Source organism: Clarias gariepinus, chromosome 1, assembly GCF_024256425.1.
Source record: "Clarias gariepinus isolate MV-2021 ecotype Netherlands chromosome 1, CGAR_prim_01v2, whole genome shotgun sequence".
Classification (NCBI taxonomy): Eukaryota; Metazoa; Chordata; class Actinopteri; order Siluriformes; family Clariidae; genus Clarias; species Clarias gariepinus.
In genome coordinates this window covers 18,724,230-18,742,165 of record NC_071100.1, presented here as the reverse complement: position 1 = coordinate 18,742,165, position 17,936 = coordinate 18,724,230, and the positions used below count along the sequence as shown (strand labels likewise).

General features: G+C 38.1%; 1 protein-coding gene across 2 annotated transcripts in view; it reads left to right on the top strand.

Moving 5' to 3' along the window:
• LOC128530098 (titin-like) overlaps nt 1-8,357 on the top strand; it is an 87,636-nt gene extending 79,279 nt beyond the window's left edge. Inside the window, exons 35-41 of one of the 2 annotated variants that reach the window (XM_053503829.1) lie at nt 158-424; nt 3,006-3,254; nt 3,342-3,449; nt 3,569-3,622; nt 3,787-3,852; nt 6,519-6,578; nt 7,186-8,357. In XM_053503829.1, the coding sequence (XP_053359804.1) occupies nt 158-424; nt 3,006-3,254; nt 3,342-3,449; nt 3,569-3,622; nt 3,787-3,852; nt 6,519-6,578; nt 7,186-7,193 (812 nt within the window). In that variant the 3' untranslated portion in view covers nt 7,194-8,357. The remainder of the gene's footprint in view (nt 1-157; nt 425-3,005; nt 3,255-3,341; nt 3,450-3,568; nt 3,623-3,786; nt 3,853-6,518; nt 6,579-7,185) is intronic. The other variant, XM_053503822.1, reaches the window with a different exon arrangement.
• Nucleotides 8,358-17,936: the final 9,579 nt, after the last annotated feature.

Below are 17,936 nucleotides of genomic sequence, written 5' to 3'. Positions count from 1 at the left end.
TGGTGCAGAAGTAACTTTATTAACATTGCTCAAACCTCATATGCTCTGTCTAATGTATTATCTCCTTTAGTTCCTACTACAATTCTTTACTTTTAGGTTTTTTTCCTTAAAGAAATTATATAATTTTGCCATAACTGTAAATATAATTTATTAACAGGTGAATCTCCTCCAGTGTCTCTAATCATCAGTCCTAGCAGAACTCAACACTTTACCGCTGACTCTCTCTCACTAAGCTGTGAGGACCAGAGAGACTCTACTGGATGGACAGTGAGACGATACACACACAGTGACACATTGTTCAATTGTTCATCAGTTTTAAGATCTACATGTAACATCAGCTCCCTCTCTACATCACACACTGGAGTTTACTGGTGTCAGTCTGAATCTGGAGAACACAGTAATTCTCTCTACATTTCAGTGCACAGTAAGTCTTTTATTAACTTTATCTTCACAAAATCAGACCTATACCTACTCCTAAATGCCATTATTTATGTTACATTAGTCTTTTTAGCTCATGTAGGTTTTAGTTGTATTTCTCTCTGGATCACACTGCATAATTGTTATTGTTTACACATCCCTTTAGACAAACATTTTAATATGGAAAATATATTTATAGCTTGTATTGTGTTTTTTGACAAGTGCATTTAAGCCCTGCCATCACTGGGTTGCCATTGTTATGCTCTTGACCATGGAAATTAACCCTATGTCCCATCTGTTTCCAAAGCCCAGATGAGAAAGGAGGAGAGTTAGGCATTGGGCCACTTTTAGACAACACTGGGAAGCATATGTTCTTTTCAAAATCAAAGTTTAAGACAACCTTCAGGAAAAATAAAATCACTCAGACTTAAATGAAGAAAGCAATTTAGACTGCGGAATTGTGGTTAATCGTCTCCCCTGCTCGATCTTAGTGCGCATCCCTCACTTGCATAATCAACATCCATGCACGCGTGTACTGCTTAATATAGCACTGTGACCACGTGTGTGCATGTAAAGCATCTTTTTTTTGTGTGTTTCTATGTGTGTATGTGTACAGCACGTGTGTACTGTTTATTATAACAAAAGAAAAGTCTCATTAGAGAGGTTAAAGATCAATTTTATCTCTTTCTATTTCAGCCTGCACTGATTCCATTATGTGTGTGCGCTCGAGTCATTGGACACCGTGCCCCTTCACACACATCCCTTCTCCTCTTGCCTTCACATACACACCTTCTCCTCTCGCCTACACACACACACACACAAAGTTCAGGAAAAATAAAATCTCTTAGACTTGAATGAGGAAAGCAATCTAGACTTATTGCAGTAGCTACCACAATCAACCCAAGAGCATTCTTTAGTAAAGTAAAATCAGAAAAGTAGTTAGAAAATACATTTAAATGTAATGTAATTAAATTTCAACAGTATTGCCTTATTGAAATGAAATGGAATGAATTGATGGAAGTTGAATTGATGCCATTTGAAAAGTAAAAAAAGAATAAAATAAAGAAATAACTTTACTCCTACTCTTAATATGACATTTGTCTTATTTATGTCACAAATAGGTCCATATTTACCACTTCATGGATACCCTTATTTTCATGCAAGGCTTTTTGCAACTCTTCAATTATCAATAAATATTCCTCTTTTTCTCTGTCAGTTACATTTCAGCTTCTCGTTTACTCTCCCTACAGTATGCACTCAAATAACATTGAGCCTCTCAATCTGCTTGTTAGCATTTGGTTTTATTTTAAATTGCTTAAGTGGTAAAAGCTCTTGTCTCTTCACAACCTGCCCCATAAAAACAATCAATGCAACAAAACCAGGAAAACTCATTACCTGCTTGTGCTTAACAGCATGGATGGATGTAGGGAAATATTTTATTTTAGTGTGTGTTTCATGATGTTATGTGTTCTTGGGAACAGAGTGTTTTCTTTCTATGACCTTGACACGCTACACTATCAGCAAACACATTCCTTAGCTGTAAGGAATGTTGTAACTGCTCTTGCAACCCCCCCTTTAGTGTTTTCTGTGTGCTTATATATTCAATTAAATTTTATTTGTATAGCGCTTTTAACAATTGACATTGTCAAGCAGCTTTACACAATCAAAAGATTTCTTTATTTCACACTTCTGATATATACACTTCTGTCTTCCACAATAAACTTTGAACTACTCTCTGAACACTGACTCTTGTAGTTTATTGATGGTCCCTGAGCTCAGGCGGTGGAATAAAATCCAGAGCGGAGAACTGAGTAGATGAAGTGTACCTGAAATCAAGAAATCCTTACAATGGAACACAAAAAAATAAATACATAGATAGATAGATGGATTGCTCAGTTTGGCTCTAGGAAGAGTCCTGGTGGTTCCTAACTTCTTCAATTAAGGGATGATGGAGGCCACAGTGCTAATCAGGACGTTTGATGCTGCAGAAATTTTTCGGTACCCTTTCCCAGATCTGTGCCTCAATACACTCCTGTCTCAGTGGTCTACAGACAATTCATTTGACATCATGACTTGGTTTGTCTCCGACAAGCTCTGTTAACTGTGGGACATTATATAGACAGGTGTGTGCCTTTTTAAATCATGTCCAATTAACTGAATTTACCACAGGTGAACACCAATCAAGTTCTAAAAACATCTAATAAAAATAGTGTTAACAGTTAAGACACGATGCACCTGAGGTCAATTTTGAACATCATAAATAAGGCTGTGAAGACTTATGTGCATGTGAATTCTTTTTTCAATTGTGAATTTTGTTTATTTGTAATAAATTTGCAAGGATTTCAAACAAACTTCTTTCACTTTGTCATTATGTGGTATTATTTGTAGAGTTGTAAGGAAATAAAGAATTAAATCCAATTTGGAATAAATCTTTTAAATAAATGTGGAAAGGGTGAAGCCCTGTGAATAATTTCCAGAAGGAATATACAGTAATGTCACATGAAAAAGATAGAGTCCTTTATGTTACATTTATACTTGTATTTGAAACAATGTGTTTTCATTGTCTTTTTTTTTCTTCTTTCCTACAGATGGTGATGTGATCCTGGAGAGTCCTGTCCATCCTGTAACTGAGGGAAATCCTCTGACTCTACGCTGTTTATATCGCAACACAAAGATCTCAGACTCTGGTGCTGATTTCTATAAAGATGATTCAGTTCTCCAGAAGCAGACTACAGGAGAGATGACCATCAGTAGTATCTCAAAGTCAGATGAAGGTTTCTACCACTGTACACACCCAGAGAGAGGAGAGTCACCGAAAAGCTGGGTTTCAGTCAGAGGTGAGGAAACCACGTCTTTCTACTTGAATTAAATTTGTAACAACTTCACTATGCAGTGTTTAATTGTGGTTTTAATTATTTTGCTAGTTTCAGCTTCTGGATTGTCTGGTATAATTATAGGACCGAGTTTGGCCTTAATGTTTGTGATTTTAATGGTCTTACTGATCCTGCTGCTGTGCTACAGGAAGAAAAAAGGTTTGATGATCAGCTCTATCTGACCATAGAACAATAAGCCATAGACATTTATCATTTTATATAATACTTTTATTCAGCAATGTTTTATCTTGTATCACTGGTGTAATCTGTTGAAAAAGGTGTAAAGTATCAGATTTCGTCTGCAGTAAATCAGGGCACCAGTCAGTCTGCAGGTTAGTTTGCATTAACACTAAACTTAACTTGTTTGGGTTTCTTTTGTAATGTCAACGAAAATACTACATTGGGACTACAGGTATATTTTTGTGGCTAAATATGAGATTGACTTTGCAACATAACACCATACAGTAAGATTTTGAACCAACTAATTTTCTTCTAGATGATTCTATAGCTGGAACCAGTATAATCCTCTTACATGTTGGCATTAAAGAAAACAAACAGAATGGTAAGAATACTGTAGAAAACTAGTTTACATTTTTTGTTTTTAATTGTTTTGAGTGTTGATGTAAATTCATTGCTTCCTGAAATAAGAAACATTGTTTTAAAGTACTTTAATAAACACTATCCAAACTAGTTACTCTAGTTGTGATAGAAACATGTACATATTTCTTGCACTATAAAACCACATTTCTGACTAAGTTATTCTCAGGAATAGCAGAGAAATCCTGGTGTCAAAATTAGGCCTATCACAGTACATCACACAATAAACAATTAAATGTTTAAATTATAGGCTCTTTTTTTTTTTTTTTTTTACAAGCCACTCCTAATAACCAATCTCACACTGGCCATATCTTAGCAATATAATCATTACTTAATCTTTTCCTCGAAGAACTTTTTTTTTTCTTTTCCTGTTTAAACAGTGATAATGTCTACGAAAATACTGATATCAGGACTACAGTCCATGTGTCCAGTCATATTGTGCATAAATATGAGGGAGAGACTTGGCAACATAAGAGCTTTATTTTATTCTCTAAATGATTCAGTAGTTGAAGCCAATATGATCCACTCATGTTGGCACTAGAGAAAATAAACAATGCTGAAAATATTGTAGAAAACAATTTTATTTTTAATTGTTTTGGGTGCTGATGTAAATTGATTTCTGCATGACTTGAGAAACCTATGATATATGAGATACTGTATTACCAAACTAAAATTAACATTTACTTTAAAAATACTATGAATGTCACAATGTACAACAACTGATTCTCAGGGATAGTAGAGAAATCCTGATGTCAAAAACGAGGCAGAGGGTAACCTCTTATTATATCACACAATCGACAATTAAAATGTCTAAATATATGATTTATGTATATTGATTTCCTATATTTGTAAATAGAAAGTCCCTGCATGTTATTTAAAAGTTTTGTTTAATATAATTAATGTAGTTAGTTATAGAAACTATAAGTATAGTAACTTGGTTAAGTGTTATAATTTTTAAAACAAGATATACTAAGGAAAAAGTCTGCAATTTCATCTGCAGTGTTGCGTAAATAGCAATCACTGAAGGTAGATGGTTCTTGGCCACTGTCACGAATGGGGTGGTATTTTGGCGGTTGTCACCGTGGGCATAAAGGGCAGGCATAGGCGCAGAGGGTTGTTTCAAACAAAGAGTCTTTAACACAATACAAGACAAAACTTGGAATACGAAAGAAACAAGCTAATAATCCATGGGCTCATACTTTCAGCACCAGAATCTAGAGCTTAACCTAGACTCTTAGTATGACAAGGTTCTTTAGTTTCTTTTACATACATAAATAGACTCCCTTAGCTCTACAAAATGAGACACAGGCTCTATGGCGAGACAAGAGGCCAAGAGCTCAAACAAATTAAGCATGGAGCTGAAACGGGACAAGACAGGACGAGGCTAGAGACACAGAGAGGCTAGAGACTGAATGGGTCAGTGGTTATTTGGGTTAGTAGCTACACTGGTTATTGTTACTATGGTTGACATAGTACACACAACCAGGTTAATATCTAATGGTGTTAATGGCTAACCAGGTTAGTTCCTGACCTACCATGGGAATGGAGACACCAAAGGTTAAGCACACATGAGGCTAATTCCTACTAGAGGCCAATTCCGCTGATGGCTAAACCTGCTAGCAGCTAAACCTCCTAGCGGCTACGCTCTAATGTGGCTAGACAGACGAATAGCTAGACCTACATGAAACTAAACATACAGGGACCTAAACACACAAGTAGCTAAACAAACTATGTCCTAAACATGCAGGAATCTAAACATACAAGTGGCTAAACAGTGTCCTAAACATGCAGAAATCTAAACATAGTGAAGGCTAAACATACAAGGGGCTACACTTACACTAGAGAAACACCAAACAGTTCTTACAAAAAATCACGAGACCGAATCAGCCTTCTTTCTTTTTTTACTGAACAAAAACTTAAATCAAAATACAAATTAAACAAAAAAAAACTGCCCACATAGTGCCAGTAAACATAAACTACCAATGCACGACCCAGTTTCCCAGAATAACTAGCTATTTATAGAAGATCTAATGAACTTCCTCGGTTCAGGTGAGCACCCGCATCACCTGACCGAGGCGCCTTCTAGGAAACTAAGTCTGCCAACAAAACTAAAAACCTACATACACACATAGACCACAGTGACCTCTAGTGGTGGTCCCTTACAGCCACAGTTATTTAAAAGTAAAAATGTCTAGCAGTTTCTAACACTTACACTTTATTAGACAGCTAACACTTGATTTTAAGATTTTTTTTTATTTAGTAAACTACATGTGATCTGAATATAAATATTATTTTAATAAACCTTAAATTAAAGACTTTCAAAAGAAAAACAGTTCCTGTTTATAACAGGAATAACAGCCAAATTTAGGTGAAATGTAGATCAGCAATATTAGTCTTTAGCATTACAATTACACAAAAAAAGACTGTAATTTTTATTTATTTATTTATTTATTTATTTTTGTCAGGATTTTGATTATTTGTCAGGAATTCATCTTAACACACAGTATTCAGTAACTGCTCAAAAACATTCAGTAACTAAAACTGAAATGTTTTGTAGTTGTAAACGTTTAAGATGTTAAAAGGATAAGAATTTAGTTAGCAAATACTAAATCTGTGACTGTTGCCCATTAGAACAGAACAGTGAAGGAGCTGATGTTGTGTATTCAGACCTGAAGCAGAACACAGATAAAGGTAAGATGAGCTTAAATCATACTGTATACTCAGTCTCTTCAGACAACACCACAGCTTTGTAAAATATTATATTTATACTGCACTCAGTAATATGGGGGATGTTCTTAGAGAGACCTTGAAATATGCAAACAGATGAAGGCAATTAATAGACTGTATTTCTGAGGTGAGACATAAATACAATAAAGCCACCTGACTGTTATGCATGTTATTAGATTTTGAATAATCTTCTACTACCATGTTCGCATGGTCTAAACCAGTAATTGTGTATATATGGACATTATACAAGCATTTAAGTTTAACCAAAATGTCTCTGAGGATCTTTAGTGGCTGGTTAAAGTACAATTTAGACAAGTTCAATTTAAATATGGTGCATATTACTATTTTATTTTTAAACACAAATTCAACATATTCAACACAGATTCAATTCATAATTGTACTTGGTATTTAATAAGACCATTATCAATCTTTGTACATGGTCTCACACAGAAAAATCAGTGTAACAAACATAAATATTTAAACATTACTCTTCTAAATGTTTGATAACTGACACCTAATAATATTTATATCGCTGATAACTAAATTATTTTAAAATGTCCTTTATGTGTAGGTCTGTGAAGAAAGTCTAAAGGCTCCAAACAGGAAATGTTAAAACAGCCGAAGAACATTGTGATTACATATATAACAGGGCATGTTGCAGTTTTTGGAAAACTTGATTTTTGCTTGCTTCAGATGTAGACATTGTACAAACTTCTAATATGGATATGGATTTTCCCTTGTGTTTTACAAAAGGCTAGAACTTGGCTTTATACATCTTAAAATAAATTGCCATTTTTTTTTATTTACCAGATCAGTACAGTTTATAAACTGACAGTGTTCAATTACAATAAATAAATTAATAAATACAAAAATACTTTAAAAAATTCCCTTAAGGAGTTCCTTCAACAAGTACGTTCTTACATTCATTCAAGTAATAATAATAATAATAATAATTATTATTATTATTATTATTATTAGTAGTAGTAGTAGTAGGGGTAGTTTTTTTTTTTTGTGTGCTTACTTACACATGGTATTAACCTACTATGTTTGTAAAGAAAGCAAAAGTCCCGCATTAAATTACCATACTTTTTTTTTTTACTGCATTAAACAATAATCTTAAGTCATTGACTGATATTGCATCTATTATTAGGTATGATTTGAAATATTTGTTCAGTTATTTTTATAATAATAATAATACTATATGATTCTGTATTTGTAATTATTAAGAAAAACAAATAATCAAAAGAATGTAATTTTATCATTTTAATATAAAAATAAATATAAGTCTGTACACATGCTGTAAAGAGATTTTATTAATAATTCATTAATAATAATTAATATTTTTTATTATATTTTGTATATTTTGTATCTTTCATAATTTTGTTTTTAATGTGCAATTGTAAACATCATTTTCCAAATTTTATATTTAGTATTCTAGACTATATCATTAGTTTTAATCATTCATTAAATGTGCATTGCCAAGTATGCAAGTATATAAAGTATACAAGGTCAAACATGTTGAACAGAATTAACTGTTATTATTAATATATGACATACAGTATGTTAATCACTTTTAACACTAACTCACTCATCGCCTACACCCAGTTTGGGTTGTTTTTAACCCAGCTGCTGGGTAAATATTGGACTAACTACATGCTGGGTTAATTTAACCCAGCAAAATGGTTTATTTGTTTAACCCAGCAAGATGGGTTAAATATTCAACCCAAATGCTAGGTCATATTTAAATATAATGCTGGGTTAATTCTACTGGGTTAGTTCATTTTAACTGGAATGCTGAGGTAATTCTACCTCACAAATAGGTTATTATTATTTTTATGTTTTACAGTGAATCTGTAAAAAAAAAAAAAAAAAAAAAAAAAAAAAATTACCCATTTCTATTAAAGAGTTAAATTACTTTTATATACTGGTCTATTAAAAAAAAAAAAAAAAAAAAAAAAAAAATTCTAAGTTTTGCAAACCATACATATATACAATAAACAACAACATTTATTTTTCAAAAGCACAAAAGCAGATAATCAACAGCAACATCATTATAACTGTATACTATTACTCACAAGGGCAGAATGGAATAATTGCACAAATAGGCTGAGGCAGCTTCAACAGAGCAGGATCTCTCCGTGACTTTAGATATCTTTTCTGCGGAACAAAACCATCCAGCCCTGGTCTCATTTTAACATACACTGTCTATGACTTTTTAAGTAGGCCTTGCTATTTCATAGCAACATTACAAAAAGTCCTATACAAAAGCACACTGCTTTGGATAGTTAATGTCAAAAATATAAAATGCCTTGAGGCACACATCAACCACCCCAAGTAGTGTGCATTGCTCCAGAGCCTGTCCCACCAGAATGACAAATAGCGCTGGTCATCATCTCCCAACGTCAGGATGTAGGGGTATGGCCTCGACACTTTAGTCTGCTGGAGGTATTCCACCATGTTGGTTCCAACCTTAAAAAGAAATGAAATAAAGTAATAATTTTGTTAAATAGCAAAGATCAAACTGAATAAGACTATCAATTTAGTGTCTAATAGGATTGATACTAAATAAAAAATGACAAAGCTAGGGTATAGGTAACCTAAACCACAAACATGGACACAGTTACTAACAAAAACAAAACAGCAAAATAAGCATGGCTTTTAGGATAAAGCTCCTTAATATATATTTTTTTAAGTCAGACTAGTTAGTGTGGTTGCTAATGCTAGCAACCTAACTAAATGCCTGCATCATGCTAGCACTACAGTTAACAGTTTAGCGTTCATTCATCACTTCACCATCTTCGTAAACCCTGCAAGCATTTTACAAAGAAAGCTAAAAAGCTCAGACATCTTCGCCGTTTCTTTCATACACAGGTGGGGTTCTTTGGCTAGCTAGCAGCAATTGTCAGCTAAATTATCATACCTCAGACCAGCCTGAAAGTTTGAGTCTAACCTTAACACGGTAACAGTAATAAATGTTACATATAGTACACTCTAAAAAATTCTGGGTTAAAAACAACCCAATCTGGGTTGTTTTTAACCCAGCTGCTGGGTAAATATTGGACTAGTGTTAGTGTTTATAGCCTATATTGTATAGCATTAATCGGTGTTTCCATTTTTTTTCCCGTGAAGTTTTGCTGCATTCACCTGTCCTCACAACACTGTTTCCTCCAAAGATGAGATTAAACGCTGTTTGCCAACATTAATGTAGTGTGTATTTTTGAAAACACTGTTACAACAACAACAATATTATTATTAAATATAGATATTTGATTTATTTCACATCAGTCCGTCACATAAAACAGACTTAGGAATTACTGCAACAGTTTTGGAAAAGCAAATAAAAAATGTCTATTCACCGTTGTCCTTGAGTGTCTTGAAAAGCACCTGGTGAAGTTGGAATTTTACACCAAGTTTCTTCTTCGGGTTCGGCCAAAGTCGCGTGCATTTTCAGAAGAGAGAGATAGATAGATAGAGAGAGAGAGAGAGAGAGAGATAGATAGATAGATAGATAGAATTACCCGTGACTTCGCGCGCGGCTTCGCTTCCGAAAATGCACGCGAATTTGGCAGAACCCAAAGAAAAAAACTTGGTGTAAAATTCTGAACAAATAGACACAGTTCTTATATAGCATTAATATATAAATATATTGCATTAACAAAACTTCTCTCCTATCGCCGACTTATTTTGGAAATGAGGTACTTAATGCAAATGGAATTTGTCACATTCCTTTAAATAATGTTTGCCCATAAGCAAATGCATGGGCTTTGTTAGGCCATTTTTAGGCTTTAGCCCCCCTAAATTTATGTTCAGCCCCCCTAAAAATTTTGCAATTAGCTCCACAAACTCGAAAATTTACTATCGTCTCTTTCACCTTTACATTTGATCCTTCACATCTTTCTGCGCATTTTTCAATCAGCTGAGCAGCAGCGCAGAGTGAGAAACAGAGATCAAGGTGTGTGTTTATGGATAAATTAATAAATTTACATCTGTTCAGTTCTTCACTATGAATACAGTTAATAAAATATCATGAGGGAATAATTGGTTTCCGTTTTGAGTAAAGTTTCGCTGGATTCACCTGTCCTCACACAACTGTTTCCTCCAGAGATGAGATTAAACGCTGTTTGCCAACATTAATGTAGTGTGTATTTTTGAAAACACTGTTACAACAACAACAATATTATTATTAAATATAGATATTTGATTTATTTTACATCAGTCCGTCACATAAAACCTGCGTGGCTCCGCTTCCTGCACGCGACTTTGGCAGAACCCAAAGAAGAAACTTGGTGTAAAATTCTGAACAAATAGACAAATATATAAGAACTGTGCCTATTTGTTCAGAATTTATTGTAGCTGTTTCACACAATCACTAAGTTACATGTGCATATAGACTATACTATACTGTACATTGCAGACTTTAAATGATTATACATACAGTGGTGTGAAAAACTATTTGCCCCCTTCCTGATTTCTTATTCTTTTACATGTTTGTCACAGTTAAATGTTTCTGATCATCATACACATTTAACTATTAGTCAAAGATAACACAAGTAAACACAAAATGCAGTTTTTAAATGACGGTTTTTATTATTTAGGGAGAAAAAAAAACCAAACCTACAAGGCCCTGTGTGAAAAAGTGATTGCCCCCCTTGTTAAAAAATAACTTAACTGTGGTTTATTACACCTGAGTTCAATTTCTGTAGTCACCCCCAGGCCTGATTACTGCCACACCTGTTTCAATCAAGAAATCACTTAAATAGGAGCTACCTGACACAGAGAAGTAGACCAAAAGCACCTCAAAAGCTAGACATCATGCCAAGATCCAAAGAAATTCAGGAACAAATGAGAACAAAAGTAATTGAGATCTATCAGTCTGGTAAAGGTTATAAAGCCATTTCTAAAGCTTTGGGACTCCAGCGAACCACAGTGAGAGCCATTATCCACAAATGGCAAAAACATGGAACAGTGGTGAACCTTCCCAGGAGTGGCTGGCCGACCAAAATTACCCCAAGAGCGCAGAGACAACTCATCCGAGAGGCCACAAAAGACCCCAGGACAACATCTAAAGAACTGCAGGCCTCACTTGCCTCAATTAAGGTCAGTGTTCACGACTCCACCATAAGAAAGAGACTGGGCAAAAACGGCCTGCATGGCAGATTTCCAAGGCGCAAACCACTTTTAAGCAAAAAGAACATTAAGGCTCATCCCAATTTTGCTAAAAAACATCTCAATGATTGCCAAGACTTTTGGGAAAATACCTTGTGGACCGACGAGACAAAAGTTGAACTTTTTGGAAGGTGCGTGTCCCGTTACATCTGGCGTAAAAGTAACACAGCATTTCAGAAAAAGAACATCATACCAACAGTAAAATATGGTGGTGGTAGTGTGATGGTCTGGGGTTGTTTTGCTGCTTCAGGACCTGGAAGGCTTGCTGTGATAGATGGAACCATGAATTCTACTGTCTACCAAAAAATCCTGAAGGAGAATGTCCGGCCATCTGTTCGTCAACTCAAGCTGAAGCGATCTTGGGTGTTGCAGCAGGACAATGACCCAAAACACACCAGCAAATCCACCTCTGAATGGCTGAAGAGAAACAAAATGAAGACTTTGGAGTGGCCTAGTCAAAGTCCTGACCTGAATCCTATTGAGATGACCTTAAAAAGGCGGTTCATGCTGGAAAACCCTTAAATAAAGCTGAATTACAACAATTCTGCAAAGATGAGTGGGCCAAAATTCCTCCTGAGCGCTGTAAAAGACTCGTTGCAAGTTATCGCAAACGCTTGATTGCAGTTATTGCTGCTAAGGGTGGCCCAACCAGTTATTAGGTTCAGGGGGCAATTACTTTTTCACACAGGGCCATGTAGGTTTGGATTTTTTTTCTCTCTAAATAAGAAAAACTATCATTTAAAAACTGCATTTTGTGTTTACTTGTGTTATCTTTGATTAATAGTTAAATGTGTTTAATGATCAGAAACATTTTGTGTGACAAACATGCAAAAGAATAAGAAATCAGGAAGGGGGCAAATAGTTTTTCACACCACTGTATAATGTGCTTTGGCAGAGTTCTTCCATGTGCCACCTGGTGGGAATTCTGTGAAGTACAACACTTGGATGAAAATTGCAAGGCGCGCACTCGCAGAATAGCGCGGCAGTCAGCGAGAAGAATTGCGTCATGCCGCAGAAAAAAACGCTCGTTTTTAAATGCCCCATCTGTACTTTTGTACACATATGCCTTGCCTGCAATCCTCTAATGCTGAAAGCCTAGATGAAGGCAGATTGTCTTTTGCAGTTTCTCAGTAACATGACAAAAAATTAGCGTCTCTATTTTTTGCAAGTGTGAAAGATGCTGTTAAAGGGGAAGGACTACTTTTAGCTGCTGATATTAGTGACAACAACACATTTGTTGTTTGTGTCTTGTGGCTGTCACACAGCATAAAACATTACTATACAGTAGATGGTACAAAGTATGGAATGTTCTTTAGTAAAGCATTGCAATTACTGGTATCATGTTGTGGCATAAGGGGAATAAAACATTCCAGGATGTGCTCTTACTGTCACATAATCAACTTGTATAAAGGTAAAACCACATCACATCACACCACCATGTTGGTGGTTTGGTTTCTTACAAAAGCCTGCCTCTCCAAGCGTTATTATACTTCATACCAGTCATTTCTTTTTTTTTCCCTCTCTAAAATGCAAACATACTGTACACAGAAAGCCACTGGTCAGTAAGGCATGGCATGTCTCTTGTTTGGCCTAGTCTTTGGCATTTTAAACAGTTACCTGTTTAAACAGTTGCTGTAATAGGACTGGATCTTTTGAGATTGGGCTATATGACTGAGTCAGGGTATCTCTGTGGTCAAAGGAAGGGCAACCTGTAAACTCACTTATTGGTTTAGGGAGCAAAATCTGGTTAATCTGTCCTGATCCCATAGAAGAGCTCTTGTATAAAAAATTATTCAAAAAATGTATGATGGCTATAATGGAAAGCTGTCAAAATATAAAGTGTATTACAGCTTTATATGTATAGGGGTGCATAGTTATATACTGGCCAGAGTGATAAAGCTTTTGACCAACAAAAGTCCTTACAATGGGCTTGTGACCATCCAAACTTAACCATTGATTGGTAGAAGTAGGACTGATCTGATCAATTATGTTTACTTTAAACACTGAATGGACAGCTAGATCTGTGCATCACTTGCCAGGGTAAAAATGGCACGAACATGCACTATATAAAGAAGGCACACAGGCAGAGGTCATGTGATCTGCCATAGCTCTGGAACAGGGTTCAGTTAAGTGGTATGTGTTAAAATTGCACATGAATGGCACTAAACACAATTGTAGACCATGCACTCAAAGCTGTTTGGTTGGCACCTACACTATTATTAGGCAGAGACTAATAAGCCTTTATTTTTCACATATGTGAAGGTGACGTTATTTTCTTCACATACCCCAGCTTGCTATGAAGGAAGCAAAGTCAGCTGTGGACCACGCTTTCTGGACAGTAGCCCTAAGCTCCCACAGCTCTTTATCCATATAGACCCACCCCTTTTAATGTAAATAAACAAGTAAATAGGTGGCACAGTGCCAAAGTGGTTAGCACTGTCACCTTCTACCTCCAGAGATGAGGGCTCAATTCCCCCCTAAGTCTGCATATGTGGAGTTTGCATGTTCTCCTTGTGCTTGGTGTGTTTCCTGCCACAGTCCAAATACATGCAGATTAGGCCAATTGGCATTCCCGAAATTGGCCCCTAGTGTGTGAATGAGTGTGTGTGTTCGAGTGTTTCCTGAATTCGATGGCAACCTGTCCACGGTTTACCTCATGACATACTTGGGAGTCCAAGCCCCTGCGATCCTGTACAGAATAAACGGTAGAGAAGAGGAATAAAGGAAAAATTTATTAATAATATAGAAATGCATGAATGATAGACTATTTGTATATCTGCTTTATTTATTGTCAGTTTTGTTTCCACATCATATGAATGTTGTAAAAAATAATGTAGTATAAGCACGCAGAAACCTGTAGTTTTAACAGAAGGTTGAAGATTATTTCATAACCTCTATAGCAGGAGTCTCAGTATTTGATAGAGGAAGTAGACAGAAAGAGAGAGATAGATAGATAGATAGATAGATAGATAGATAGATAGATAGATAGATAGATAGATAGATAGATAGATAGATAGAATGTGTTGTGGGGAGGGCTGTTGTGGTTTTTATATGTGGTGGTAAAATGTCCCAGTTTTTCTGGCACTTAGCGCAGCAATGACCAGCTTGTAAGCTTGTAAACATGGTGTGTATGTGTGTGTGTGTTTATATTTATGTTTTAAAGTGGATAAAGGTTGAAAAATGAAAGTTGAAACCAATTTCCTCAGTCTTGCTGTTTGAACTGTTATACAATTCATCCACTGAGAATGAATGAAATGTTTTAACATTCCTTGACATTAGTAATTTAAGCAATGATATACTGATGGCCAAAACAGTATTGGTGCTAAATTTAATACAATTATTATTGTTATTATTATTTTTATGTTATACATGTACTGTCATACAGAAAATGTGTGTGCCAAAGAAACTACTTCTGAAGTTTATGCAGTATGGAAGTAACCAATCTTGCTTCCCTAAAAATTTCAAGTTGCTAACTTTAGCTGTTTTGGAGAGATGAAATTATATGTGCCCCCAAATACTTTTTTTTTCAGCATTATACTATCTCGCTTCAAACGATAATAATTTAAAATGCAAATTATATATATATATTTCTTGAGTATTTATACTTTTTGGTGTAAGTTTCTAGACGCATATGACCTGTAAAAAATGTTGCTTAAATCAAAGCATTTCATAAAAAAATTAAGAATTTTTTCCCCAAATAAACAACAGTGGTTTTGTTTCAATGCTCTAAATTAGACACACACATTATAAGATAAAAAAACTATTTTGTTTAGCTAATTATACTGTGGCGTGGGTGGGGTTTGAGTGACAACCATCATGCTTTGCGGGAGGAGTTGTTATGTGTTCACCGTGTTGGGGAAAGGTGTTTGGGGTAGTGGCTTTGGCCAGGTTGTGTGTGTGTGGACGGGTAGATGTCTGTTTTAATTAGTGTGGACGTGTATCATATGGAGGTTGGATGTGCTGGTGCTGAATAAAGTACTCCCAGCCATTTGCATTGGGCAGCCAGGAAGCTCACTCGTCTCTCCAAGTTCCTTCTTAGCGGGAAAAACGCTACATTTGGTGTCAGAAGTGGGATGGAGAGTAACGGGTTAGAGCGCACCCCGGGGCAAGCTACAGCTCCGTGCGCCGTCAGCCGGCGAGGCGACCTGCAGCTGCACCTGCCGTCCTACAACAGCGCTGTCGAGCCCCACGCATTCATCGCCCAGGCGGAGCTAGCTGCCGACTTCGCGGGCTGGTCCCCAGCGAAAACAGCCGTCCGGGTGGCCCTCTCGCTGGAGGGCGAAGCGCTCCGGGCGTGGAAGACCTCCGGGCGGATGAGCGGAAGGACTGGGTGAAGTTGCGGGAGTCGCTCCACTTCCGGTTTGGCGCGGGTGACCGTAACGAGGCCGCGTGCGAGGAGCTGGCAACCCGCGTGCGGAGCGCCTTCGAGCCACTGGGGGCGTTCGCCATGGACCTGAGATCTCTCGCACGCCGGGGCTACCCGGAATTCTGTCCCGTCCAGAAGGAAGAGCTAGCACGGCGTGCGTTCCTGCGGGGAATTCGGCCGTCGCGGTTTCACGAGCACATCCGGTTGGCGGCACCGGCTTCCCTGTTTGAGGCGCTGCGCGAAGCCGAGCGCGCCGAGCCCATCATGGCAGACCACCACGGCGAAAGAGCCGAGCGTTCTCCCGTGGCTCGGGGCCACTCGGTAGGTGAACCTAGCCGGGGACAGGGCTACCCGTCGCGGCTAGGCCTCGACTCAGCCTCCGAGATTCCGCGACCACGCCGAGGCCAGGGACCGCCGAACTACCGCTGCAACGTTCTCAGACATCGAGGATGATTGTATCTTGGGGTTAGACCTTTTTTTAAAGGTGGGGTGCGGTACTGAATCTCGCGGACGGAACTCTGCGTGGTAACTTCGGGTTAGCCAGGTTGCTAGTGCCCAAAGCGCAGCCAGACGTGTTAGAAGCATGCACCAGGGAGCCGGAACTTCCGGTGGACGCGCCATGTAAACATCCGGTAGCCGACCGAGCGAGGACAATGGCCGAGCTAATGCAGCGTAGCAGTGTAGGGCTTACTCAGACACAGACCGACACCGTGAAGTCCCTTTTGCATGAGTTCGCGAATATTTTCGCGGTAGATGAGCGCGAGTGCACACATACTAATCTGGTGCAGCACACGATCGATACGGGTAACGCAGCGCCTGTTCGGCTACATCCGAGACGCCTCCCATTAGCTAAACGAGCTATCGCCGAGCAGAAGCTGCGTTAGATGGCCGACTCGGGCGTCATAGAGCCAGCGTCCGGACCGTGGTCTTCACCCGTTGTGCTTGTGCGTAAAAAGGACGAATCGTGGCGGTTTTGTGTGGACTACCGGCGGTTAAACGAGGTGACACGTAAAGATTCTTATCTGTTACCGCGAATAGATGATGCGCTGGAACACGTTGCGGGCTTGGCGTGGTTTAGCTCGTTGGAATTGCATAGCGGGTATTGGAAAGTAGAGCTCGCCCCGGAAGCACGACCAAAAACCGCGTTTTTGATCGGGCAAGGGCTATGGCAATTTCGGCGGCCTCTGTAACGCTCCAGCGACGTTCGAACGGCTGATGGAGAAAGTGTTGACAGATATTCCTCGCAACCGTTGTGTCGTTTACCTGGATGATTTATTGGTGCACGGCAAGGAGTTTGAGGTCGCGCTAGCTAACCTACGTGAAGTATTTTTGGCTATCTGGCGGGCGAATTTGCGGCTCAACCCCAAAAAGTGCCAGCTGTTGCGGCGAGAGACAGGTTTTCTAGGACACTAGAAAGGCACTAGAGGCATTGCCACCGATCCAGCAAAAATTGAGGCGGTACAGAATTGGCCTGAACTGCTAAATACGCACCTTCCTCGGGTTAGCCTCTTACTATCGCCGGTTTGTGAAGGATTTTGCCACGATCGCCAGTCCGCTGCACGGGCTCACAAGGAAGAATCAGCCGTTTCGCTGGGACAGGGTGCACGCGCGTGCCTTCACTCGGTTACGTCGCCCGTTCTCGGATATCCTGACACATCTCGTATGTTTATCCTCGACACGGACGCAAGCGATGTGGGGCTGGGGGCCGTCCTGTCTCAGGTTTCCGAGGGTAAAGAGTGTGTTATAGCTTACTTCAGCCGCGCGTTGTCAGGACCGGAGAGGAACTACTG